Source organism: Gasterosteus aculeatus, chromosome 4, assembly GCF_964276395.1.
Source record: "Gasterosteus aculeatus chromosome 4, fGasAcu3.hap1.1, whole genome shotgun sequence".
Lineage (NCBI taxonomy): Eukaryota > Metazoa > Chordata > Actinopteri > Perciformes > Gasterosteidae > Gasterosteus > Gasterosteus aculeatus.
In genome coordinates, this window is record NC_135691.1 from 22,283,088 (window position 1) to 22,309,714 (window position 26,627).

At 46.3% G+C, this 26,627-nt stretch overlaps 3 protein-coding genes across 25 annotated transcripts in view; 1 reads left to right on the forward strand and 2 right to left on the reverse strand.

Annotated features, from left to right (window-relative positions):
* The window catches only part of ppp6r2a (protein phosphatase 6, regulatory subunit 2a), a 15,133-nt gene extending 13,462 nt beyond the window's left edge, over positions 1-1,671 (forward strand). For all 8 annotated transcript variants that reach the window (XM_040173778.2, XM_078101108.1, XM_040173779.2 and 5 more), the window contains exon 24: positions 367-1,671. In XM_040173778.2, coding sequence (XP_040029712.2) covers positions 367-412 — 46 coding nt within the window. In that variant the 3' untranslated portion in view covers positions 413-1,671. The remainder of the gene's footprint in view (positions 1-366) is intronic.
* On the reverse strand, positions 121-8,186 carry LOC120817496 (sorting nexin-4). Its single transcript, XM_078101113.1, has 14 exons — positions 8,052-8,186; positions 7,610-7,876; positions 7,375-7,513; positions 6,849-6,998; positions 6,170-6,217; positions 6,037-6,092; positions 5,433-5,505; positions 5,102-5,163; positions 4,555-4,620; positions 4,355-4,444; positions 3,608-3,707; positions 3,350-3,495; positions 2,707-2,821; positions 121-2,628 (listed from the first exon to the last, which is right to left on the reverse strand). The coding sequence occupies exons 2-14, from the start codon at positions 7,747-7,749 to the stop codon at positions 2,581-2,583; spliced, it is 1,233 nt and encodes a 410-aa protein (XP_077957239.1). The 5' UTR covers positions 7,750-7,876; positions 8,052-8,186; the 3' UTR covers positions 121-2,580.
* Positions 8,187-8,761: 575 nt separating this feature from the next.
* Positions 8,762-26,627, reverse strand: part of sbf1 (SET binding factor 1) — a 47,350-nt gene continuing 29,484 nt past the window's right edge. For 7 of the 16 annotated variants that reach the window (XM_078101101.1, XM_078101103.1, XM_078101097.1 and 4 more), the window contains 27 exons: positions 26,324-26,436; positions 25,879-26,028; positions 23,759-23,827; positions 23,325-23,513; positions 22,907-23,172; positions 21,869-22,041; positions 21,708-21,781; positions 19,902-20,094; positions 19,678-19,805; positions 19,407-19,582; positions 18,375-18,511; positions 18,072-18,279; positions 17,777-17,973; positions 17,432-17,569; positions 17,250-17,345; positions 16,866-16,940; positions 16,272-16,444; positions 16,000-16,176; positions 15,819-15,920; positions 15,544-15,729; positions 14,773-14,899; positions 14,478-14,608; positions 13,572-13,916; positions 13,050-13,255; positions 12,769-12,856; positions 12,523-12,654; positions 8,762-12,231 (listed from right to left, as the gene is read on the reverse strand). In XM_078101101.1, coding sequence (XP_077957227.1) covers positions 12,133-12,231; positions 12,523-12,654; positions 12,769-12,856; positions 13,050-13,255; positions 13,572-13,916; positions 14,478-14,608; positions 14,773-14,899; positions 15,544-15,729; positions 15,819-15,920; positions 16,000-16,176; positions 16,272-16,444; positions 16,866-16,940; positions 17,250-17,345; positions 17,432-17,569; positions 17,777-17,973; positions 18,072-18,279; positions 18,375-18,511; positions 19,407-19,582; positions 19,678-19,805; positions 19,902-20,094; positions 21,708-21,781; positions 21,869-22,041; positions 22,907-23,172; positions 23,325-23,513; positions 23,759-23,827; positions 25,879-26,028; positions 26,324-26,436 — 4,148 coding nt within the window. In that variant the 3' untranslated portion in view covers positions 8,762-12,132. The remainder of the gene's footprint in view (positions 12,232-12,522; positions 12,655-12,768; positions 12,857-13,049; positions 13,256-13,571; positions 13,917-14,477; positions 14,609-14,772; positions 14,900-15,543; positions 15,730-15,818; positions 15,921-15,999; positions 16,177-16,271; positions 16,445-16,865; positions 16,941-17,249; positions 17,346-17,431; positions 17,570-17,776; positions 17,974-18,071; positions 18,280-18,374; positions 18,512-19,406; positions 19,583-19,677; positions 19,806-19,901; positions 20,095-21,707; positions 21,782-21,868; positions 22,042-22,906; positions 23,173-23,324; positions 23,514-23,758; positions 23,828-25,878; positions 26,029-26,323; positions 26,437-26,627) is intronic. The other 9 variants (XM_040173784.2, XM_078101104.1, XM_078101100.1 and 6 more) reach the window with 3 other exon arrangements.

Genomic DNA, 26,627 nt, shown 5'->3' on the forward strand with positions numbered 1-26,627 from the left:
TTCTCCACAAAATTGCAATGGGATTTTCCTTTTGGCTTTTGGATTATTGCAGTAAATAGACTGTGCATTTTGAGGAGTCAATGAATCTTCACAAGTAAAATGATAACGTGAAGGAAGAGATGGCGTTTTGTAGTCAGACATTTATTAAGAAGCGTCACTGTTTATTGAGTATCCATTCAACTTGCATATCTCCACATGTCAGATTCCTGCAGCGCTCTTATTCATCACTACACAGCCACGTTTGTGACAAAATAGTCCCTGTGTAGGAGGTTAACTATAGAGAGCATCGTGGATCTAATTCACACTTTTTGGTCACAAATTGATCTCCAGCTGGTGCTCATCTCTCCGCTTCTGTGTTCCTTGCAGAGAAGAAACGCCGCCACAGGAAGTGTCAGTCAATGGGCCGGTCTGAGCTGCACTGCTGCTCCCTTCAGTGATGGTGCCTGGCACCGTCGGCCTCCTCCAGAGAGACTCCTCCCCTAAATAACGTCACTGCAACTACAGTGTTTTTTTTTTACTGAATCACTCGACCATGTTATTGGACCTGGACACTGCCAATCAACACCAATGATGAAAAAATAAAAAAAGAGAAACAAAACCAACAGACAGAAGAGTGTAGAGGAATCATCTTCGCAGCTTTTTTTTTGATGTTGCACATAGTTATGTGCGGTTTTAATGTAGCAGCATCAGAATCCGAGGGGTAACATCATCATCATTATTTTTCTATGTCCTGAAACCGTCAGAATCCCATTGTGAGGGATTTTACATCGTCACCCCTGAATGGATAGCACAGGCTAACTTTGATAATGCCTCAACAATAGATACTTCTTATTTTCTCCAAGCTTCAAGAAAAAGCACTTATGCAGCCATTTTGTGTACATTATAGCACAATATAAGTGTCCTCCCACCCAGATCAAGGTTTTCTTTTTGTGTTTCTCTCGTCGGTCTCTTGTTGTCGTGCGTCACCAGGTTCCTGAATGTTCTAAAGTGCTTCAGGAAAGTGGAGGAGAAGGTGGATGGTGGGTTGCTGAACAGAGCTCTAATAGTATTACTGTCTTTTGCTCATGTGCAATAATGTCAATTAGCCATTTATATTTAAAAAATTAAATTCAACATTTTTCTTTGTCTCTTTACAAATAATCAGAGTTGGACACTTGGATTTGGTGTAATTTGGGGCCGATAAATTTTGATATAATCTCAACTCGATCGTTGTGATTTTTTAATTTGTTTGTTTTAATGCATGTATAACCGGTTCTTTGTTGACCTAGCTAGTGAGCTAAGACCTTCTGATTGTATTGACCTTTACAGTCCTACTGCTACCCCCCCTAAAATCAACCAAACATTATCTACCTATATACGAATATTATCTACATTTAAAAGTCATTTTACAAGCAATCTTGAGATTACTATTGTCTGTTCCTTTGTTCTCTCCCCACCGGGCACTTACTCACAGGGCGAGAGTGGCGACTGGTCAGCGTGACGCTGTATGTTACCTTTTAAGTTTTAATTTGGTCTCCGAGCAGCAGGATTGGAAAGAGGGCAGGTCCGGGTTCTTCAGCGCTGCCGACCTTTTGGTGTACTTATTTCAATCATTTGACAGATCAGGTTCTACGATCATTGTTAAACCAATATAAAATTAAAAGTGTCTGGTTGACCACATTAATACCAAAAGCTTTGCTTTGGCCGTCTGGTTGTTGTGTCTCCACCTCTGCAAAGATCCAGCTTAAAGACACCGATGTCTGAAGATGCTAGACGGTGCTACTTCTCCTCTCCCCTCAGTACATGTTGGGCACGAAACATTGGTCAAAATCAATGTGGTAGAAACTGAGATAAGCAGACTTTCTGGTTTCTTTTTTGGATCAGACTCCAAGCTCTTGTCTGCCAAAGCCAACGGAGCGATACCAACTAGTTCGACAGGGAGAATTGTGGAAAGTTCTCCTAAGGAGAGAGAACATGGTTTTGGCTAACTGGTGTCCCAGTCATGGTCTCCTGGTGTCCCTTCACTAAGCATTAAAGGGACAAATTCAAACCATTTTTTTATATCACCTGTATTTTCATTTATCAACCAACAATTTCTTTGGCACATCGTGGCAGATATCAGTCTTCCTTCTCTTGGGTATGAGTGAACTAGATGGCACTGAATACATTTGGAAACCTCTCCCCTCGGTTACTCGAGAGAAAACCGCTTTTCTGGAGCAGTTTTACGGAGGTGGAGCGACAATTCAATTTATTTTGTATTGACCATAATCACAAATTTGGGTTTTAAAATCTGTACATCTGTACAACACCCCCCCCCCCCCCCCCCAAAAAAAACTTTAACATGGCACCACTAGCAATACAGGCCCATTATATTAGATATAAGTCAGACAGCTCTGCCTGCTCACATTTGATAAATAGCACTACAGGAACATCTTTATTTCTGGTAGAAATGTCTCTCTAACCATGAATTGAATCCCTTCTTTTGGGGGGGATTCTTCAGACTCAATATCTTGATATTGTCAATTTACTCTGCTTGGTTTTCTAAACCCTGCCAACAACAACAAGCCCACCGAGGGGAATCCTTCCAGCGCGGCATCAGCGTTACATCTTGAGGAAACAGTCTTTGGCGTTGCTCCACATTTGTGTTCCCTAAAAGGAAGAGAGAATAATTACACGACCGCTGGAGTCACTCGGTCCTCTTCTCAAAGCCGGCCTGCTGCTCCGTACCTTTTTGCACATGCTGATTTGCATGACAGCATAATTGATGAGCGCTTCTCGCAGGTCTTTGTCTTTCTGCTCCTTGAAGCGCTGCATGTCCACCCACGCCCTGTCAACGTGCTCTCTAACACACACAATTGGAAGTGGAGTTTAGAAATGCGGTTGTATAAGGTATTTTGTCATAGTAATTGTAACTAAACTTTCTACAGAGCTTTTCCTGCTGCTTCCACTGAAGAGGAGCTTGACTACTGATAACTGAGGCATTAACAAATTAACAAATTTGAGGGATCCAAATCCTGTCTGTGAAAGCGCACAAAAGTATATTGACCTGCAAAGTAATCCTACTAGTAGTGTGGTTATTTTTGTTATGAATGTTACTTTAGCTCGCCAAAAAGGGGCTTTATTTATTTTTTTTAGGGACGGAGGACTGACAGTTGACTGGAAGGAACCCAATGTTCCGTAAACCAACGGGTTGCTTTGAAGCGTGAGCTGTAAGACGAAGCAGTGAATCTTCTAAACCTAGCGGGCACTAACTACTGTAGAGATGTTGAACTCCACAGCCGTGCATTCCTTGCTCCCATGATGTTTCTCCAACATACCACCTGACTTCTAAACATCTGCTCCGCCCCTTTAAGCAGTGTCCATGACTCACTCGCACTCGACCGTCTTCTCCTTGACGGTCTCTTCGCCCTCCGCGATCAGCTCCTCCAGCAGCTTCAGCCGGGCCTCCCTCTGCTCGGGGGCCTCCTGGCCAAAGAGCTTGTTGGTCATGCCTTTGAAGGAGAACGTCCGTACAATCTGAGGACGTGAGCACAGGACACCACGTTGGTCTGGAAGTTGGCCCACCTGGGTTTGACATGCCAAAACCAGCTATCCCTGCCTTGGGGGTCAAGGGTTACAGGTAGCCTACCCCCGTGGCTATCTCCTCGTGCTGCTGCTTCTTGGAGACCAGGTCTTGGGAGGCCATCTCAAGCTCAAACTGGGTCAGCTCGTGTTTCCTGCACACTGCCCTGCCAAAGCAAAGCGCACTACGTAACGCAATGTCATGCTGCTCTTGTGCCGACAATGCACAACTTTGACACAAACACAATATCCAGGGAAAACAGATTTGAAAAGCATCAAAAATGTCACTTTAATATTTATCAAATTCATGTAGAAAACAGATAAAGGACTATTCTAAAGGATTGGTATTAGCTAGAATAAAGTCAATCAAATTCTGCATTTTACTAAACTGAACTTTATCACAGTTGGAAGCAACAATAAAAAGTTAAAAACTGTGATCAATGAGTGCACTGGTGACACAGCGACACTTCCTGACATTCTTCTTGTGTGGTGTCAGTAAAATATTACAAGGACCTTTTGTACACCACTTCTTAAGCCTTTCCACCCACGCGAGCATCACCCCACCCCGTGTGCACAACCACAGGTGAGATAACTTAAACCAGTACAGAATCGCCAGTATACTTCCATCAAACTAGAGGCTTTTTTTTGTTCATCGATTTCAGTTGTTTGGGGAAAATTATTTCAATTTTCTTTTCCTCAAAGGAATCTCAGTGATACTGACCGAACTGTCCTGTTTGGTTGAAGGGCCTTAAAGAAAGGGTTTCTAATGTTCGTGGGGCCACCGTGTTGGATGAAGATAAGTAGAGGGCCTTACCTCAGAGCTTCAGCATAGAATAGATATTCTTTCAGTTGGTCTGCATAATGTTCCTCCTCCTCTAAAATATCATCTATTGAGGCTGCAAATCTACGAGTGAGTGACAAAAACAGCATCTGCATTAACATGCAACACAGCTGGCAGTGGCCACCCAGCAGAGTTAAATGTGTTCGACTGACGATGACCCGTCTGATACTCACGCATCCATGTGATGACCAGCACTTTGCAGCCCATCTCCCATCTCCTTCTCCACGGCGCTCCACTCGCTGCAGGGAACAAAGGGAGGAGTCACACACACACACACACACACACATGCGCGCAGGAAAATATAATCGTCTTGTTTTATTTGGTGAATATGAAGGATGTGCAGTGAAATTATTTTGTATTGGATGTGCTGCTGAATTTTGATGAACATCCTTCAAAAAGATCCCAGCCAATCTTTTTCTATCTAGTGACATTATTGTGCCGTGTGTGAAAGTTGTTTTCTTTTTTTTATCCTCAGGCAGAGGGCGCTGTAGGCCGTAGATATGGTGAAGCCTTTGAGGGAGCTGTACGCCTGCGGTGTCCAGCTAGTGGTCTTCATTAGGATCTTCCCTCTACAGACGTGGTCTCCAAAACTTTTCAATGATGAGCTGATAATGAGTTCATATTTATGGATTTAAAACAGTACTTGACCAACTTAATTAAGATGTTCTCTCCTTTATTCATCAGCAATTCATTTTGTTTCACATTTACGTGTTGTCCCACCTGAAGACTCTCCCGTAGTTGCCGTGGACCTTGTAAACACCATAGAGACGATCTGCCACCCTCTACAAGAGAAACAGTGAATACACAAGAGCAGCTGGTTAGTGAGGAACACTTCAACCAGCAGAGCATTCAGATCCACAATGCTTTACAATGGTCTTCCTGCTGAAACGTTCAGGGTATATACAGTATGCAAATAAAGCATTATCATATTAATATCTTTATATGGTGATTTAAAAATAAACGTGCAAACAAGTGTTTTTTCCAACTTGTCTAAATGAACAATTTCTAAATGGGGACAGACAGACAGGGACAGAGACAGACAGAGACGTACTACTCGTGCTCGGAGCAGCTGAGACGTGTGAGACTGCAGCTCGTCGCTGTAATGTTTCATCTCCACGAAGCGCCTGAGAGGGAAACGAGTACAGCAGATGGTCAGTACAGGCCCCTCCCCTTCTTCCTACGCCGTCCAATGGAAACTCATGTATTAATCCACTTTGAACCATATTTAATATTATTTTGATTGATTATTTTAATGATTAATAATTTAAAGCAGGGGTTCTCAACATTTTTTGCCTCACAAACCGGTTTCGTGTGAGACAGTACTTTGCGGAGCCGTCCTAAAGGTGTGATTGACGACGGCGGGGGTGGGGGGGAGTAAAAGGAGTAATAATAATAATTGATGGTCGTTAGTTTCCACCTTAATGAATGCTGGGTGGAGTAGCCTTCAGGAACGGGAAAACCAATCGGTCATCCCGTAAATGCTTTCGAATTGATCAAACGTAGCATGAAGATACAACTCTTTTTGAAAACGGGCTAATCAAATTATTACGTCTTAAATTTTATGAAGTACACTCAAAAAGGATGAACTATTTTGACATTAAACGCTTGACAGCAGTTGAGCCTTGTTACACGTTGCGTCAGAGACACGGACTTACTTATCTGGATTCCTCACCCTGAAGGTGGCACTGAGAGCTCTCAGCCTGGAATCGGCCTGAAATATGAGGAGAAGGTCAAGCTCTGTCAACACAGACGCTGTCTGCATGGAGAGATAGAGAACGCACAGATTACCTTGGCCTGGAATCCCGTCTCATACACCACTTCCTTCCAGCCGTGTTCCTGCCACAAACAGAGATAAGAAAGGTATTCAATGAGCCACAGACCCGTACTGATTATCACCTGACTTACTGTCAAAGTACTTTTATTTGACAAATCAGAGTGAAAAGGTACATGACATTGTACGGTGTTGTTATGGTGACGGGCTACGGCAGGAAAGGTGAGTCGGTTGAGTCTGAGGATTCAGGCTTTTGAGGGAGGACACTGAGGGTTCAGGTTATGGGTTCGACACACATCCTTCTATCTTCTGGCTGCAGAAAGATCACCCAAGAGTTCCCTTCTTGCTGTTGGCCACTTGTTTTCATTTCAAAGAAATATTCCAGTACAAAAACAAGTGTTTTCTGTTTATAAAGTACAATCATGGAATGAAACAAGTCACCCATCTATTTAAAGGTCCCATAGTTGGATCCGTTCAGTCGTTCCTCTTTCTGCTCGACATGACATGACATTTCTCTTTCAATGAATGAAAGCGACGTTGTGAGACTCTTCAGGCACTGCATTCAGATCGATGAGGCAGAGCGACACTGCTGCTTATTTTTCATCGGAGAATATTGATTTACCTGTTTTTTTCCCTATTGAAATATGTATCTGACTAATAAATGTCAGTTAACAGGCCAGCTTGAGCAGCACGTACCTCAGTGAGGAAGTGGTGGAGAATCTTGTCATTGGAGAGGACTGGGTGTGATGCCACACGAAGCAGGAAGTTCTCCAGCCCGACCCGCCGGCGCTCCACAAAGTCCGGGTCCATGTTGTCAGCCGACAGCTTGTGCCACACAAACTCTGCCTGAAGGCCGGAAAACGGAGACGCCTGCAATTCAACTTCTCGCTCGACGGCGGTGCTTTGTGGTCACTTCTGCTTGGTTGATCATTTTTTTAATTATATACGGTACAAACAACCTAATAATCTCACTCCTAGGCCTGTTCCAATATATTGACTTATCGCACAATAGAAAATGAGTGCGATCTTTTTTGGTGGTAATAATTTTGGTGTGCAATAATCGCACAACATAAACGTGATATGGTGACATATAACTACCTTCCTGTCTTCTAAAAGACCAAGCATTGAAATAAATAAAGTGTGTGTTAATCTTAAGTGAAAACCTCCACTTTTCTACCAATACAAAGTGTATATTTTTCTGTTTATAATAATAACAACTCACCCTCTTCTCGGGCAGAGGAGGCACCACGATGTACGGATAAGTGACCAACAGGTAGTTCCGCAGCAGCTCAAATTCACTGTATCTCCTCCACAGGGAGTCCGGCGCCGGATTGCGGCCTTCGGCAACTGCATCCATCGGCCTGCGTGGAACACAATAACAACATCCATGAACCACCGCGCAATAACTACGTGCAATAAAGATCCCGACAGCCCCGAGCAGAGGGGGCCGTGCTCACCGTGTCTCGACGAGGTACACGGTGAACGTCTCCTGCATGTTCACCGTGTTCCTGCCGTTCCTCTTCTCCGCCTCAGCGACACAGATCTCCATCAGCGCGGAGGCCTCGTCCGCCACCGGAGCCGTGACGTCACACAGCATCACCGACGGCTTCACTTTGTTGTGGTGCAGCTCGGTTGATGACGTCAGCGAACAGCTGTCCGTGCGAACTATGAAACTCGACCTATTAAGCGAGCGTGTGTCCGCGTGGACGTCCCCCAGAGTCCATCTGCGGGAAACGTGTTTAACGTCCTCCGGATTGTGCCATCAGCGTGTACTATTGCATCCAGTTAGCTGTGTGATACATGTAAGCTAACGGTAGCTAGCTAGCGCTTAACTATCTATTCCCTCGAATATGGCGAAAGCAGTTTGACTAAAACGGGAAGAGGAAGCTGCTGTTTTACCGCGTTGTTCAGGCTGCTGCTCTTCGTCGGTAGTCATCTGACTTATCCTCATCCTCTCACCTCTCATCCTCTCATCCTCCGACCTCTCATCCTCACGTCCTCCCCATCGCTCCTGATGTTAGTGGTGCGGGAGGACGCATGCGCGAAAAAAACTACAGTAACCCAAACAGATGTGACGGTTGAAACATTTCCAGAAAGACTGGAAGGATTTGCAGACGTTCATTCGACGGCTTCACATCGAGTCGAAACCTTGAAATGACTCACAGCGGAGCCGAGTGGGGAGAGCCAGTGGCTTCACGCGTCGGTGTCTCTACCGCTCAAATCCCAAACATAATATATACAAGTGAGGAATGTAAATACATATTTTATTCAAAAACAATTCAACCCCTAACTGATTAAAATTATTTTTGACCCCGAAATACCCTTCATTCACTTATTTTTAGTAGAACACCCGAACTAGACAGCGCCCTGCGCACAGCTGCTGCTGATTATGATGACGACACCAGCAGGTGCCGATTACCACCACGGAACGCCACGTGGGGGCGCAGAGCAACCGACTATTGGGAGTTAACGTGTTCTTTTAGGCTCCTACGACTACAGTGACTATTTAATAGTGTGATAAACTACTATAACTACATTGTTTCCAATTTAAATTGCTTTAAATCTAATGTGAAACCACGGAGTCTTCAATACACACACAGACACAAACGAACATTTAAATCCACAGTTTTTATTCGGATTCTAAAAACTATATTGACATGATTGAAAACATAACCCGGCTCAGAAAGTAATTTCTAATTCCAAACAAAAAATAAAATAAATTAAAAGCCTTACGTCTGGTGGTGGTGGTGGTTAATCTTAGCTTCTGTAGAGCATTACCACAAAGAGATGAGAACACTAGATTGAAAAGCCGGCTCTGCCTGGACGCAGGCTGCAGTCCCACAAACACACACAGAGTCCTACGGGCCGGTCCTGCTGCTGCACCGGGCCCTGCTGCTGCAGCCACTTCGCTCCATCCGTTCCTCGGGGAACACCTACTGCCATAGTGAACCATGCCCAATGTGTGCCTCAGGTCCCCAGACCTCCAGTAAACTGCTCTAACCAATGTGGCCTGTTGGTAACGAGCCAATAAAAACACCGCAAGATACTTCGACCGCGTCTTTTCATATAATGTAGTTTACGGATTGGATCAAGCAGTACCATTAAATGATTTGGGGTATTAATGGTATGTATGTGAAATAATAAAATAATATTACGGAAGCAGTTAACATTCTGATTAAAATAAATTAATTCTAAAAAATAAAAATCGGAAATTCTCTGATTCGAGCAACAACTTTATTTAAAAAAAAAAAAAAAAACCTTTTCAACCCACATATGGTTATGCCCGCAATGTATGACTAATGAAGATATACTTTGCAATCGATATTTATAAATGAAGTACTTGTGATATTAGCTCAGTCACCATATCGCAGACATAGAAGACAAGTTACTTTGAACGGGGCAGATTGAGAAGAAAACCACTTCTCTTTCTCAGAATATTACCCCACCCCTTGTCACTCAACTGTCACGTAGCTTTTCAGTCGTCATCCATGTTGTATATCAATGTTTTCAGACTGTTAGTCTGATAAAACACAAATTTAAACACGTCCCCTGTGAATCACGCGTCCTCGCCGAGGTAGGGGACCTGTGTGTCACTGTGATGTCGCTATGGGCCGGTTACAAGTCGATTGAAACGTCCAACCAGAGGGTGTTGAACCGTGCTAAACATACAGAATGCGTAGTAAATCCTAACAGCATGCTTGGCATCTATTTAGTACTTTAAATGGACTCCCTTATGTTCTTTGTGTAATTATTGAGGCAGCCTGGTCATTGACTATTTCCTGACAGAGGTCCATGGAGCAGCAGCAGCCCGGTCAGCAGAACCAGCCCGAGGAGAACCTTCTTTGTCTGTGCCTGGATCCAGAGCATCCAATCACTGGCTGAGCAACAACGTCAGACCCGGGCAGCCCGGGGAGGGGGGAGGGGGGGGTCATACTCCACTAAACACACCCTCTCCACCCTTGCAATAACGGCCGGTGTTGTGTAAGGACAACCGCTTATACAAAAAAAATATATATATATTGAGGGTTTACTTGAACATAAAAAAGCATTAGTCACAATACAGAAATAAACAAATGGCACGTTGAATTCCTAATTTAAAAATAAAGTGGTGCTTGGAACTTTCTTACTAAGGAGACAAGTTAAATAAATTACTACCATAAACGTTACATACAAATCTGTAGTAGTATATACAAAGGAGTTATTAGACAAGAAAAATCTACAATTTCAAATTTGACGTTTGGACAAAGACAGCAGTAGAACCTTATCTTACATAGCAGGGTTTTTGTTAACAAGAGTGGGTCAAAGAGTCAAAGCTGTGTGTGTGTGTGTGTGTGTGTGTGTGGAGAACGGCGGGGGAAGGTCTGACAAACCAGTGATAGAAAGCTTCCAGCTGACCGTACAGTGTCTCTGCAGCTCCCTGACAGACGCAGACATCCATGTCAAAGGTGCAGCTGGAGGTAACCATGGTGACACAGAGGAGCAGAAGAGAGGGGGGGGGGGGGCTCTAAGCACCTTCATATCTGAGACATGGGATGTGATGGAAGTATGTGTGGAACTTTCTATGTCCCAGCACCCTTCAGGGGAAATTTTATCAACCCAAGTCTTATTTCCATAGTTGGACCGAAATAAAAAGACACCTTTTTTTTTTAAATGACATCATGAGCATTAACAATTCAATGACAAAAAGATACAAGAGTTTTTTTGGGAAAAACGTGGTTCCCCAGAAGAACCTCAATTTATTCACAACTAGTCTTAGTAAAAAAGTTAACAGAAAGTAGACCCCTGGATGGCTAACTGCGTAGGAGTCTACTTTTAGTGCAACTTGGCCGGCTAAATGAAATGAACCATACAGATGGTTAGCTACCTGGCTGCCCCTGCTTCATCACGTTAGCATGAGCTTAGCTGCACCAGCTAATCAAGGGGTACTTTTCCATATACAGCTCATTCCTCTGTTGGTCCAACAAGTAACTCCAGAAAACCAAATACAAATTCACACTGTCCCATCATGAAAATAAGACTGAGGTTAAAAAATACGTGGACATTCATACAACGCTTTGAGCCCTGCGCCGAGTCCGTCTCAACAACAAAATTAATAACCATAATCTCTCCGAAGCATCCCATAATATCACTCGGCTCATTAGTATCCCTCCACCTAAAATATCCCACCTTCAGATCTCCTTCTAAAGATTGCTTTTTGATAGATATGGATACAAAATAAATCCGTCCTTTTTCCTTCGGCACCTTAACAAAACCTGAACACTAGTAACAGTAGATACTGATTGAAAAAGAGTTCAGTGGTTTACTTTGTAAACACTCGGTGACAGTTTCACCATCACACTCGATACCTGACAGACTCTCCTGGTTTGATCTCTGACAATGATGCATGCCTTTCACAGGGTGGGTGTGTTATATGTATGGTACAAATGGGAGGTTTTGGGAGAGAAAATAAAGAAATCCTTCATGTACTGCTGAGGAGCCCCCCCCCCCCCCCAGGCAGCGGGACACTCCTCCTTTGAAAGGCTCCGTCAGGCAGCGAGCGGCAGAGAGGAAAGCGCTCCGTACACGAGCTCTTCGGGGTTGTTCTGTTTCCGGTGCAGCGCTGCGTGGCCCTGGTCCCCCCGTCCGCAGCTCCGCCTTCATTCGGTTTTGTTGACTCGCACGCATACGCCCAGCGAGCAGAGTGGTGAGACTTTCGGAGAGGGGGCGGCGGGTGGGGGTGAGAGGCGGCGGCGACTTTGTGAGACGACAGCGAGTGGTTTGTCACGGACATTGTTATTTTTTTGTACTTTTTCTGATAGTCTTTATATAACAAAAACACTGAAACGTGGTGACGCAAAGTAATTAGTTCGACACTATCCAACAGCCCGGAGCATAAGTGGTGAAAGGCCCCTGGGATTGGCCCCGTCGGGCGGCTCATTCGTCACTGGGTGCATCGCGCCCTTTTTTAAAATTCAAACAATAAAAGAGTCCTGCCTCCTCCCTAGGCGTCCGACAGGCAGCTCTGCACACTGTCCATCCACTGCTGCGCGCTCATGCTGTCCTTGGCGCAGAAGTTGTACACTCGTTTGGTTGTCTTGAGCTGAAAGACGACAGGAAAGACAAGAATTACACTGGAGACACGAAAACATGCCGACAGAAACAAGGGATGCCAGGTGGGATTTGCGAGGCAGCGGCCCTTTGGATATCCTTCTCAACATCAGACTTGTTGAAACCCCTTCAGATTCTTAGTGATATTCACGCAAAGAACAACTGTATGTACCTTAAGAATTTCTTCTTTTTTTTATCTGCTGTTGTGACTACGGCGCTATAAATCACACTAACCCAACGCACTAATAATGCATAAATATGACCAAGATTTAAATAAACTTACATCGAAGAAAGCTTTCTCCTCTATATTCTTCGGCGCTCCCATGGTCGGCGTGCCTGGAATGACGGACTCGACCTCGGCCAGCTCGATCACCCCTTTGCACTCCTTGTCCTGTCGGCTCTCGTAGTATCTCAGCTGTGGACAGACGATGATGAGCGCATTCTTTTGCTGTTACAGGGTTATTCTTTGGATTGTTTTCCAAGGATTTGAGGGTTTTGAATTTTGATCTCAACCACCCCTCCGTCTTACCTGATGCTTGGTCTTATCCAGCACAAACCACCGTGGTTTCCATGGTTTCAACAATGCCCCTTTTTTGTAGAGGATGCCTTCAAAACTCCTGACGAGAGAGTAGACAAAATATGACGATGGAGACTCTGGTATTACAAACATACGTTGTTTCGGCTGTTGACCAACCAGCCGTATGTACTATTAAATAAGTGAGTCCTCCGTCTGCATTGCTTGTTGTGCCTTCCCAGTTAGATGCTCCAAGCCTTGGTGTAGCAGCGGAGTGCAACACTGCAGGTACGGACCTGTTCTCGCTCTCCGTGCTCTGGAACTGGCTGTAGAGCGTGCTGGTGCTCGGCCGGCCGGCGACGGGAGTGGAGGTGGCGCTCGCCTCGTGGTCCATGGCCAGGTTGATAGAGGATCCTACGCCGCTCTCCTGCAGGTAGACGCCCTGAGAGCGCCGCTGGTGGCTCAGGTTGGACGCCATCAACAAAGAGCTGGAGAACGATGGCTGTGGAGGACGGAGGGAGTTTGTTTTTAGACATCTGTGAAGTATTTGAGGTACTTTTCCCTAATGTCACCAACTATTACAACAATGTAAATACAAAAACACTGAGGAAACGTACAGCATGTCTACCGATACGTGAGCAATACTACGTTAATAACAAATCAGAACATGTCTGTAAAAGCACAACACTAGATTTCTGTGTTTCCTACAGACAGAATAAATAACATTTAAGAACATCTCATTCACAAGTGCTCTCTTGAATACAACACTGCAGACTGTTTCCTGTATCATCTCGTGAAAATGAAACCGCTGGTGTCACCTTGCTCTCCAGCTTGCACTCAGTTCTCTGCGCGGCCTTCATTTTATCCCACGTGTCTTTCCACTTCTCGGACGTCTGGCCGAGCTCCGCCTCCAGACTCTGCAGGTCCTGCAGCAGCTTGGTGATGGCGTCGGGCACCACCTTGCTCAGGCTGTCGTAGCACGGCCACACGATGCGGCGCTGCGATTTGGGGCCGCCGCTGTCGGCCTTATCGAGTGTCTCCTCTGCCACGCGCTCCTGCCAGCCCCTTAGCTCCCAGTCGTATGATGGCCCTTCTGACAGAGTCTCCTCCATGTAGAAGTCCCACACCTTCAGGTTGGAGTTGAAAGTGTACGGCCGCAGAACCTGGAACACACAATAGCTCCCTTTAAAGTGACCGGGTTACGGATTACAAAGCCTGCATAATGATCACGGAACAGACCTACGGTGTGCCTCTGACAAAGATCAATCATTGGTAGTTCCTCGCAGCTTGCTACAGCTAACTATCTTCCACCATAATTCCACCATAATGTAATCTTGCAGTCAAGGAATATAAAAAGCACAACAAAAAGGGTTACTTACAACTGAGCCAGGCGTTACTGATTTCAAATTATCCTTCATGATAGAAGCTACTAGTTCAATTTGCTCATGCTGTTCACTAGTGCTAATCGCTACCTAATCGCTAGTGCGAATTACTGAGGTTAATCATTAAGGCTGATACCAATACCATATTTGAATAGCAACAGCAGGGTTTACTATATTCATACTCTTTAAACATTTCGGAGCCATGTTTATTGCTCCGTCTGTTTACTGCAGCTGGTCACTTGCATCCCTGCGAGGCCTTGCCAAGTGAAAAGCTGGTCAAAGTGTGTGTAGAGAACCGCTCTGAGCAACTGGTTTGTGGGGGGAAGAATGCAGCGCGCTCACCTCCTCGTCCTCAGGAGAGAACATGTAGTTGTAGAAGACCGGTGTTTTCTTGTTGAGTCGGTCGATGTAGTCCCACACAGATTTGCACACCTGAGGGCTTTTCCTCTCTCCTTTCTCCTCATAAAGCACTCCTGCGCACACGCACACACACACACACACACACACACACACACACACACACACACACACACAACAGAAGTGGCATTGTCAGAAACAAAGACACTGCATCTATGACATTCGTACATTATGAGATTGAAACAAACAGCAGCATTTGGAGAATCAGAACTGTTCTCACCCAGCTCGATGCGTTCGTAGTCGGAGTCGAGCAGGAAGGTGCGGAAGCGGTTGGACACGTAGTGGTAGGCCAAGAACTTCAGGTAGTATTGACTGAACTCAAACTCCATGGGGAACTGCAAGTGGATCTGAGGGTGGGGGGGAGAGGCGGAATCCAGAGTCAGGGTTACAGTTTAAAGGGCGACGCTGACACAGTTCGGACTGCATACATGCTAAAATGTCGCCAAGTCACAGCAACCGCCACAAACTGACTCTGTATCTCAGACCTGGGATCAGACCTTTAAATCCCCTCCGCCCACATAGTACCCTAATAGTCTGCGGTTTGAAATCGTGACGTGAAACAGCTGTTTCTGGATCAATAAAACAATCCAGCCAAGAGGTGCAAGTTGGTGGCGTCACAATGTTGTCAACCTGTTGTTGGGTGTTTGCGTCACATCCTGTCCCTCTTCCTTCCTTCTTTACAGAGGTGCTATATGGGACATGGGGGGGACACTGAAGATAAATTAAGCTGCACTTCCTTCATATGATAACAGGTCAGAACCCATGCCAGCGATCGGCAAAACAGGGAAAGAAAGTCCAGGTAAACACACACACAGCATTGGAAATAAACACAGCGAGAGGAACACACTTATCATTGTGCGTGTTTTATGCATCAGCTTTTTATGAAAGTGCATTAATTAACGGTATAATCAGTGGGATTAATGCCATTGCACCCCTAACCTATCATGCCTCTTATTAAAACAACAGCAGAAGCCTCAGACTGCTGACCCACCTGGTGTACACAGTCCAGGAACTGCAGGAAGACGGGCGTGAAGCCGCTGTTTTGGCTGCCCAGGGTCTGTGCTCCACGGTGGCTGAACCGGTGGCCAAACGACAGCCACTCCTTCTCCACCAGCAGTCGGAAGCCATCAAACGTCCGGTAGTACGGATCGGACAGCAGCTGCACCAGGGACACCACCTGGACACAGTGACAGCGGCGGGTCACTGCCAAGCCTCGTGGAAAAAGCTTTCCGCTGTAGAGCCTGAGGTTTTGCGTGTGAGTCAGACCTGTGTGGTGACGTCCCAACCGTCCTCCAGGCTGACCATGACCGATGAGCCTGAATCAAGGAGCTCCACCACCAGCACGGACACCTGCAGCACCCTGTGGAGCTGCGTACACACACACACACACACACTATAAGAACAATGCCATGAGGTCACAGAATGAGCGGTGTGCGGGAGCACTAACCAGAGCCATCCACTCCGACTCCTCCAGGCAGCGCAGGAACCTCATGTTGGGTTCAGAGGTCGAGGAGCTCGGCACGCAGGCCTTCATCAGTTTCTTGAAGCTGTTCTTCACCTGCCGCACATCGCAGACCTCGATGGGAACCACCTCCCACTGCTGAAAGGAGTCCTGCTTGCCGCCCTGAACCCAACGACATTGTTGAAGTCAATACTGGTGATCTTCTTCTAGCCCTAAAACACCACAGGACCTCTAAATATCAGCCTGTGTGTGGTTACCTTGAGCTGGGCCTTGTCTCCGATGATGTAGAGGTAGGCCTTCTGCTGGCGGAGAAAGAACGCCTCGCTCGGCCCTCCGTTGGGCTGTGGCGACTCCTTCCCTGCCAGACGTGTCCCCACGTCCGGGTTGTAAGCACTCAGGCGCCCGCTGCCCCGGATGCTGCCCCATTTACCTGCAATACAACAAGTAGAGTCTTCAGAGGAAGAGAAGTGTGACATAAAAACGTAGTCTTCAGAGCTTGGGGGGAGGTGAAACAGACCGTAATGATCCTGTAAAACACATTGATGTGTATAACGTTCTCAGCTACTGATAGCCATGCTGGCAAACAAGACAGTAGTCACTTAAAGTACCCAGCTCAGTGACGGCTACGTTATGACGTCAACTCCAATCGCTGCTGACATTCAGCAGAGGAAACGACAAACAAGAGGTCAGACAGCAGAGCTGCGGCAGCAGCATGCACAGAGAGCAGACCATTAGTCCGCGCAGACGGCACCTATCAGGAGCCACAGCAAACACACTGACGCTACTGTTAGAGAGATCGCATTGGTTAGACAGGGGTGGAGGGAGGGGAGTGTGGGCGGGGCCTACTGTACCTCTAGGAGTGTTCCTAGCCTTCCCAGACACTTTGGGCTGAGAGAGGGAGATGACTTTCGCCCTTTGACCATGAGCTGAGGTCAAACGACAGAGACGGCCGGTTAACCAACGGCACACGATGGGGGACCGTGACACACACACACACACACACACACACACACACACACACACACACACACACACACACACACACACACACACACACAACACAATCATTCCTCCATTGTCATCCTCCTTTTGTGGTGCCAGTTTCAGCAACAAATGAAAACAAAATTCACAAATTTTGTGTTGAAAACAGAATAAAGCTAACTACAGAAAAACTACAGGAGCAACGTGGGGGACGCGCGTACACACACGTACACAAACACACAAACACGTCTCACCTCCTCTGCTGAAGGTTGCGGGGGCTTCCTCCTTGGCGCCCATGACCTGCTTCATCAGAGCGCCGATCTTTGGCTGCCTCAGCTTGTCTGAGGAGTCTGTGGGTGGAGAAGAAGTGTGACCCCAAGGTCCCAGTGACAGTGAGTCAGTGTGTGTGTGTGTGTGTGTATGTGTGTCCACCAACCAGAGGTGCTCATATGAGTGGAGGTGAAGCCACTAAGTGTGTTTCTTCCGCTGCTCTCGCTGTAAGAAGGCATGGAGCTGATGATGGCCTGGAGGTATTTCTCCTGCTCCAAACTAATGGAATCGGCCTGCGACGGCCCTGCACAGTAAAGAAAACAAGAGAACCAACCTTTATGCTTCATGCTCTAGACCGTTAGGTTAAAGACACAAAAAGGCAGATTTTCAAGTTCGAGGTTGGCCCTTTGACCCCGGTGTGGTTGGGGACCCCGGCAATAAATAACAGGCAATATTCCCGGGAATGAAAAAAAAGTTCAAATAATAAGCTGTCTAAAATAGATTGTTTTACCTGACGCAGGGGTGTTGGGGGACTTGAAGAAGCCCACCACCCCTTTAGCATGGAGGCCTGCAGATCGCAGCAGCACCCCTTTTGTCCGCGGATTCCTCCAGCAGACCACAGGGAAGCGATTCTGACGGTAGCAGCGGCAGATTCTCTGAATGGTCGTGTCTGGGATGCTCTGAGGCACAATCAGCAGACCCGGGTAGCTGTAACACACACACACACACACACACACACACGTGTGTTAAACGCTGTTGAAACACCGCCAGGTCTCTGTCAGCTGTCCTCCAGGGGGCGGACTCACCTCCTGCAGACGGTGTACATGCGGTTGACGGTAGAGATCCGGAACGGCTCGTTTTTGGAGCGGGTCAGGCTGTTACTGAGCGTGCCCAAGCCCAGGCGCTGGTAGTCGCGGCAACAGGCGCGCTCCACGACGTTGCTCATGGTCTGCCTGTCAGACGAGCGCATGGTGGAGGAGAGGGTGAGGGAGCTCTGGTCCACCTCCTCTGAAACTGTGACACAACACACAGAGAGATGAGACACTGTTTTGGTGATGTCATAACGATGTAAACAAATCAGACAAAAACGAGTTTAAAGCTGCATTTGCCCGAGATTTCGTCTTCGTCCAGCTCCGACTGGAAGCTGCTCCGGTTCTCCCAGGTGGGGGGAGAGTACTTCTTCCTGGTCACATACTGTCGGCCGATGGTCCTTTTGGCACTCTTCACTAGGTTTTTGGAAAGTGTCCTGAAAAAGACAAGGGGGGGATAAGGGGAAAGTTCAACATTGGTGTGCTCATTCAACAACGTATCCCATTTAAAGTCACATTCTCTGAAAAAGGAAAGCATGTCTTTGATTGTATGTGATGGGGGGAGAACAAAAGTTGGTTGCTGCACCTTTGTATAAAAAGCTGACGAAAACTAGAAACTCATAACAACAAAAAAAAGTAAAAGATAACAGTAATCTTTTCTTAATACACCATGTTCATGAACTTAGAGATGAACCTGGCAGGTTTGGGACAGGTCTCCCGCAGCCTAGGCGTGATGCACTGTGACAGAGGAGACGATGATGCGCGTCACATGACTTGCAGTGCTTTACAGACCTTCTGTTTACAAAATGACACTCATGCAACTTGTTCAGATCTGCAGTGACATGCACTAAGAAAAGTGTAGGCAGACTGCGGGCAGAGGCTTGGCATGGTTTATTTCAATCTTTTTCAGGACTTTTAGCTGTTATCATGTTTTTCATTCAACACATTCTAAATGTATTTTCATGTCATGTTTGTTCTGTACTCGGTAGACCTTGATTCTCTGGTTCCAATGGGTCACTAGGTTTCAATAAACCAAGCTACTCATGAAATCTGGTACCATAAATAGTTAACGGACTGTAGTTGTATTTCTCTTGTCTAGTTTTCTGACCAACGGGAGTAACCATACACAGTGACACCTGCCCATCAGCAACTAACATTTACACCATTCAGACAAATGCAGCTGATCTGAAGCATGATCAGTGAGTTACTGTCATGAAACTCTCTGTGCTGGACCCCCGGATGCTGTGAGTCGGTGATTGACACGGTGCTCGTGTTGCTGATGAGGAGTATCTCTTGCATGTAAACCTGTTTCCTACGTGGAAGGCTCCTTACTTGAGCGACTGGTTCTTGTCCTTGGTCTTGTGCTCCACCACCATCTTCCCGGATTGACCCACTGTGAAGGCAAAGGTGCCCTGCACGTGCGGAGGATAGCGCAGCTTGTGCATGTGCTTCCGGAAAACCTCGGCCAGGTCAGACGCAACCTCCTCGTCGAAGGCAATCTTCATCAGCTGCGGGCGGAGACAGAGAACACAGGTGAAAACTGGGGAATGAGTATGTGAGACGGCCCGGATATCTGTGATAGGGGTTGAGGATGTGAGGGTACCTGGAAGGTGCAGGAGCGTAGCTGGAGCCCCTCCTGGATAAATTGGTCCATGGGTAACGAGACTGAGATCCTCTTCTCCTTGGTCAGAGAGGCGATGGGGAACGAGCGGGTCACCACCTGCTCACCCACTGCGGGGGACAGACAAGGCAAAGATGAGGGTTTAGAAGACCCACAGACCCAGACCTGGGATGGAAGCTTTCATCAGTGTGTATGTCATCGCTCACCCAGCGGGTCGTTGGGCGTGCCCTTGAAGATCAGCCTGTAGGTGGTGAGGAAGATGGCGCCCTCGGCAGGGAGCAGGGGCGGACCACCCATCAGCCCCATGGCCTCTTCGCGGCCGTCGGGGATCAAGTGGACCCGCATGCCGTCCATCACCAGCTCCTCACCGGGCAAAAGCGTCGGCCTCAGCAGCTTAGGCTGCGCAGACAGAAAGAGAGGAGGGAGATTAATCACACGCTTCCATAGCCAAATATTTCTATAGCAACAGTCTACTGTCAAGAAAACCGTAGCAATGAATGAAGCTTATAATTCACCCCCAAACCTATTTCAGTTTGAACCTTATGTTAGCAGTCGGGCGGACAAGTATTTGCGGTAACCAAACGGAACAGCGTTGCATGCCGTGAGCGCCCGACAAATCGTTATTAAAAAACAACAACGAGCTTCTCATCAGTCAGAAGGGAACCGTCGCAACCATTCCACACATTCTTGGTCATCACCTTACTCAGATGACTTCCACTGATTGGAGTCAGCCAGGGTTGCTTTTAAATGAAATGCCTCCATGTCGTAAGCGAGGATCACTAGTGAGCACTACCAAGTTTCCTGTTAGCTCCCACAGTCGATCGCAATTGACCAATTGGGCACGCCTGGTCTTGAGTCCAGGGATACTTTTACCCTATAAAGCCTTTGAAAATGATTCAAATAAAACTGTCTAAGATTCTGCTCATATTAAATATCTCACCTGCAATTTTAATATACAATAATACATAGGTAATTGTTTTGACATTTGATTACTGGCCAACCACTGCACTCATCAAAGTCTCATGCGTTCACGACCATGCTGAGGTTACTGGTTTGGTGATGAGCAGCAATGTGAAGATTGTTGCAAACCACAAAACTTTATCTGGGATTGGTGGGATCTTGGCAGAGAGGATGTAACAAACGATGAATGACGATAAATACACAGACTGTTTAATAATATTAATTTGGGTGTGTTTATCTGATGGGATGTTTATTTTGGTATTTCATAAATAACAAGGACTGTCGTGTTTGAGCGGTCCCCGAGGATACGAGGCTCCATCTCAGAGGCCTCTGTGTGCTGTATGAAATATTGAGCAGGCTTTTTCCTCAGGCCTTTTACATCACCCCCCCCCCCCCCCCCCCCCGAGCTGAGCCCAGCTCCCCGGGCAAAATGTGAAAACCATGGGTGAAAAATGGAATGTAAGTAGCTTTGGATAAAAGCGTCAGCTAAATGACATGTATTGTAATAACTTGTTATTTTTCTTGTTGTCCATGTCTCGTTGTCTTACTGTCCAATGTCATGCACCAACCGCCATGTCAAATTCCCCTGAAATAAATGTTTCTGTTTCCTGAACTCATCCTGAAGTTCACGGCAGAAGAAACTGCTGAAGGGACATTGTGACATCAGAGGTGAGGAGTAAAAACATCATATGGAGGGGTTTGGGAGTGTTGGGGGGGAGGAGGGGGGCACTAGTCTTTAGTAGATTGACAAAACATGTTCTGTTGAGCTCAGAGCTGCCAGCAACACACTGCACCCTTCAGACTGAAGGCACTCAGCTCCTATGAGGGGGCCTCGGAGAAACCAAACTGCACAACCAGGCGGAGCAGTCAACCCAACATGCACTGCTCGTGCGGGCTTCGGGTTACAAGGTTTCTGCCTGTGGCAGACAGACGTACCTGCTCTGACACTGTGAGCCTGTGCTGCAGGGACTGGTGGAGAGGGGAGTGGGCGGGGCTGATTGGGATTCTGCGCGGCCTTTGTCCAGCGGAACGTAAAAACAGGAATTGGTTACCTTTTGGATCGGAGGCAGTCTCTTGCTCTCCCGGTGGACTGCGTCCAGCGTCTCGATGTGCATCTGAACGATGTCTGCAAGGAAACCAGGGGACAATTGGGTGTGACGCTCAGGGCACAGGGAGGGATCAGGGAGCGAGTGTGTGAGGGTGGAGGGTGTACCTGGTATCATGGTGTGTAGGGCCTTAAGGTGCTCGTTGGTCACACCGCTCTCGTTGCACACTTTGTCCACGAAGCGGTTGATGAAGCGCACCACGGAGTTTGCCACATCCGAACTCTCGGCGTCTTCGAAGCCGCTTTCCGTGTCGTAGCTTTCCGCCATGCTGCCCGCAATACTACAAGACCAGGAGGATAAAAAGGTTTCCAAACTCTCACAGACACGTCTGAGCTGGAAGCAAAGCAGTGTTTGAATGAAGCCGTCAAACACTCCAGCCACCAGTTCCGAGTGGATTATCTAACGTGGGAACAGTTGCTCCTTGTGGGCTGAATCACATGCAATGTTTGATCTTGACGACCTGCATATGGAGCTAATGTATGTTGTCTTTAAAGGTGTGTTGTGTAAAGTACATAAACCTCATGTTCCACACTGAACAGCTTGCTAATAGAAATCTTGGATAGAACCCAATAAAAGGCATTTTTAGTATTTAAACGTTTACAATCTTTTGTTAATTGACTTTGGCTTTATTTCAATTTTAAAGGACGAATGTTGATTTGGTTGTAAATATATTCCATGAACAGATTACCGATAGCAGATATCAATTAATGCCTGTCTGCTCATAGAGATTAAAATGACATTCTGAAGAACACCAAAAATGCAGAAAAAAGTGAAATTGTCTCATTAAGATATAACAATGGTTTATTAAATGATTTCCTTTCCAAATGAATGATTCTCAGCAATGTTTGATAAGACGATTTGTTCTGGAACAGTTTGGTCAGGAATAACAGGAGAACAGCGATCATTGCTCTCCATATCAACGTGATAATATTATTTCACCTTGTGACACAATAAGGTTATAGTGATTTCAACTATATTGGGAAAAGAAGATAATTTACCGGCCGACCTGCATATTTTTACTTACAACTCCGATCCCCTTTTTATTTTAAAGATGATCTTTATTGCCGTCCTATTACCTTTTTTAGAGCAGCTGGAGAATGACAGGAAAGTTCGGGAGAACGAGGCAGGTCGACAGCTGGCCGTACCTGTTTGTGACGTAGCTGTTGCTGACGCTCTCCACGTCTACGAGGCCGGTGCTCCTCAGCAGGCGGTTCTTGCTGGTGTCCAGCGGCAGCAGCAGGTAGCTCATCCTGTTGGCGTAGTGGATGGCCTGGCTGAACACCGTGCTCTCCTCCTTCTGCACGCGCTCCGTCTGCATCTCCTTGCTAAGCGTGGGCCACAGCCGGCTCTGCTCTGACGCCAGCTCTAGGGCGCTGATTTCCCTCCCGTCGCCCAACGCGTCCTGCTCCTCCTGGGAACCAGTCAGAGAGAGGCTTCTTACTGATTCAACGTCTCTGACCAACAGGGACACTCGGTTCAGCTGTTGGGGGACTGACTCCTAGTCTTCTATTTGAAAAACTAAACGCCAAACTTTGAACATAATTTCTTTGGTCACTGTGGTACCATGCGCAGTGGGACGATGGTGCTCACATGGTTGTTCTGCTGCTCCCCCTCTTCCGTCTCCAGATACAGAGCTCTGATGTGGTTCTGGACGTCGCTGTAGAACATGGCCTCCCAGAACTGCATGGTGGCCCACACCATGTGATCCTGAACACAGCTGTAGGCAAACTGTGTGATGCCTGCACCCATTTTCTGTCAGACAAACACAGGGGAAGATTTTCATGAGGTGGGCCAGCAGCTTGGAATTACATTCAGTCGAATGAATACTCAACAAAGACATCCCACCAACTTCATCCCACCACAAAATCTCCTCACTTTGTCGAATGGAAAACAACTAAGGGGATCATTAAATTTCCTGATTAAAAGGTTCTTTGCTGTAGTTGAGGCAGAATTCTGGCAAAGTGAAATGAGTTTGCTGGAGATGGTTGTGAACTTACTCTGCAGAAGGCTGTGACCAGCGGGAGGAGGGCAGCTGCTATACCATGTTCATCTATATGTGAGCAATCCTGAAAGAAATAAAGAAGCAGTCAATGATCTGACAACCTGCAAACCATAAAACAATTGTATTCAACATCTGAGACTTCTCATTGCATCTAAAGCTTTACATTCTGCCACCTTAAATGCAAACATTTTTAAAGAGCACATCTTTCAATCTGTAATACATATATACTGTATGTTAAACCTTAAACATAAACTTGGCCTTGCTAGGATGAAAATTAATTGCTTTGATCGTGGGAGAATAGTGAGACATCGGGCCCACAGGCACAGACATGCAAAAGGTCCCAACTCCTCAACTACACACACACACTTTAGAACAGTTCTCATAAAAAGCCTCCATGTGTTGTTGCTTTGTGTGTCTTTGTAGATTTTCAGCATATCTCTGTCTCCCTCAATTGTTTTGTCTTGTACCTTTAGTTATTTATGTGCCTTTGTATCAGTGTTAATTTCGTAGACGAAAACTATGACGAAAATTTTTCCTTAACGAACCTTTTTTCCATGACTAAGACGAGACTAAGACGAGACGAAAACTATCTTAAAAAATAAAAATTATGACTAAATCTAGTCGAGACGAGACGAAAATGTTGGTGGTTGACGAAGTCACGATACTTTTTTCCCCCTAAATTCGCACGCAGCTGACACAACAAACAGGCAAAGTACGGCGGATATTAAAGCGTCATGATGACGTCCTCCACGAACCCAGAACGCTCACATTGGTGCAGCGGTGGTTCTTGTGCACCGACTACGGACCGCGACGACTATTTTACGCTTCGGCGAGTTTGAATGTGGCTTCGTTAGTTTAGCTCAGCTGTCTCGGTTTAGCTGACTGTTAGCAGGCTGAAGCCGCGCTGCTTCACAGAAACATGAAGACCCGTTTAACAGCTCAGGGCTGTTGACACGTCTAACATAATAAAGTCATTGCAGGTTCTGAAGCCTCACGCATTTCAAATACAGTTCACTCGCCACATGGTGATGAAGACGGTGTTAAACCGCCTCGGCCACCGTACGTTCGTTACTAAGCAACATAGAGGCGCGCACACGTGACAGGTGGATCCTTTTAATAGAACTGAGCAGTGCAGGTGAAGGACGTGGCGGCACAGAGCAGGTGGAGGAAAACCCGCAGGACACAAGAGAGAAGAACTGGTCATGAAACCAAAAAATAAACAAAGAGACAAAAAGAAAGAAAAGACTGTTGAATGAAAAGTGGGGGTCCAGTTTAGAATGGCTGGTTTATGATGATCAAGAAAATAATTTATTGCAACGATTGCAGGACGTTAAGGTCCCTTTAGTTGGGACAGTGGAAACAATAAAGGAGCATGAAGTTTCCGGTGTCCAGGTCAAAAGCGTTGCAAGTAAACAGACAAAGACAACAAAGTGTTGTGTTTAGATCCCTGGTCCTCATGAAGTTGTTACACCTTTGCTAATTTGTTAAATTGCATTGCAAATAAATGCTTTGCTATTTGTTAAAATCCAAATCATGTAATGATTTTTCACATGTCATTTATATCAGCTCACACAAACACTTCCACCATTTGTTCTTGGCCCGGCTCCTCCGTCACATTTAACAACCCATTGTGGCCCACGAGTCAAAACGTTTGCCGACCTGCTATAGACCTGTCCTAGGAGGGACATCTAATGGACAACCAAGTACTGCAGGCTAGACTATTATGCAGCTGTAGACAAGTTGTAAATTAAATGTGACTAAAACTAATTACATTTTAGTCTAGTTTTTGTCGACTAAAACTAAGAAGGATTAAAATGACTAAATGTGACTGAAACTAATATGCATTTTTCGTCTAAAGACTAAGACTAAATCAAAAATAGCTGCGGAAATTTACACTGCTTTGTATTTTCATTTCGCTCTATTGGAAGAGTTTTTTTCCCCATGAAGTCATTTTGAATCTCTTAGTAGTTGTTTTTTGGGGGGCAGAGGGATTCTGATCCTTAGCAACGTATTTCTATGTTTCTGTTTCCCATGGCAGTTTGATGAAAATGAATCTCAAGTCTTTTTTTGCTATTGATTATTGATTTAAAGGATTTCCAGTATTTGCTGACTCACCTGTAAGGTGCAGTTCATCATTCGGACGATGTAGTCAAACTGTTGATCATCCAGCACAGCTCGGTTCTGCAGGACGTGCTGATTGAGCTCCTGTGTCAAACACACCCGGGCTGCCCGACCCTTCAACGCCCGCAGCACAGCTGGCATTAACTAGACAGAGGACAAGCATTATAATCAATGTGAGAAATTCATACCGTAAGGAGATCTTATACCAGAATACCGTGCAGCCCTACAATGAATCACACACAATAGCTTCATAACACTACAACCAACAGGAGGGCATCGAGTTCACAAGGCTACCTTACCTTCCTCAGGGAAAATACAACTAAAGGCTCAGGAGCCAAATTAACTGGTTTGTTCAGTGTGCAGCTTGTGAAAAGAGCACTGGACTCCACGGAACCCTCTTAAAACGCCCAGTCATGCGTCAGGAGTGAGTCACTTGTACCTTCTTGGCCTCCAGCATCTTGTTCTCGAAGATGTATGTGATGCAGTTCCTGACCACCTCCAGCCTGCGGGCGCTGTTGGCCATCACGTTGCCGTTCCTGTCCACGGTGTCTCCTGTGGAGAAGCGGTCAGACCCTCATTCATCACTGCAGCACTGAGCTCAACCACACACTGTGAGACCAACTGTCGGCAGTGAAAAGTCCACAGAGGAGGTTGGAGGTGGAAGTGGAAACTGTCTCACCCAACACCAGCTGCTGTGCAAGTTCTAAGCACCTTTGTAACAACTTTCAAATGAATCGAACCGT

Excerpts from the sequence above, each read along its gene's own strand:
- LOC120817496 (XM_078101113.1), bottom strand. The coding sequence starts at position 7,749 with ATGCTGTGTGACGTCACGGCTCCGGTGGCGGACGAGGCCTCCGCGCTG. Across the intron at positions 5,164-5,432 it reads AGCTGCTCCGAGCACGAGTA|AGGGTGGCAGATCGTCTCTA; the intron begins GTACGTCTCTGT and ends TTTCTCTTGTAG. Across the intron at positions 3,496-3,607 it reads ACGAGGAGATAGCCACGGGG|ATTGTACGGACGTTCTCCTT; the intron begins GTAGGCTACCTG and ends TCACGTCCTCAG.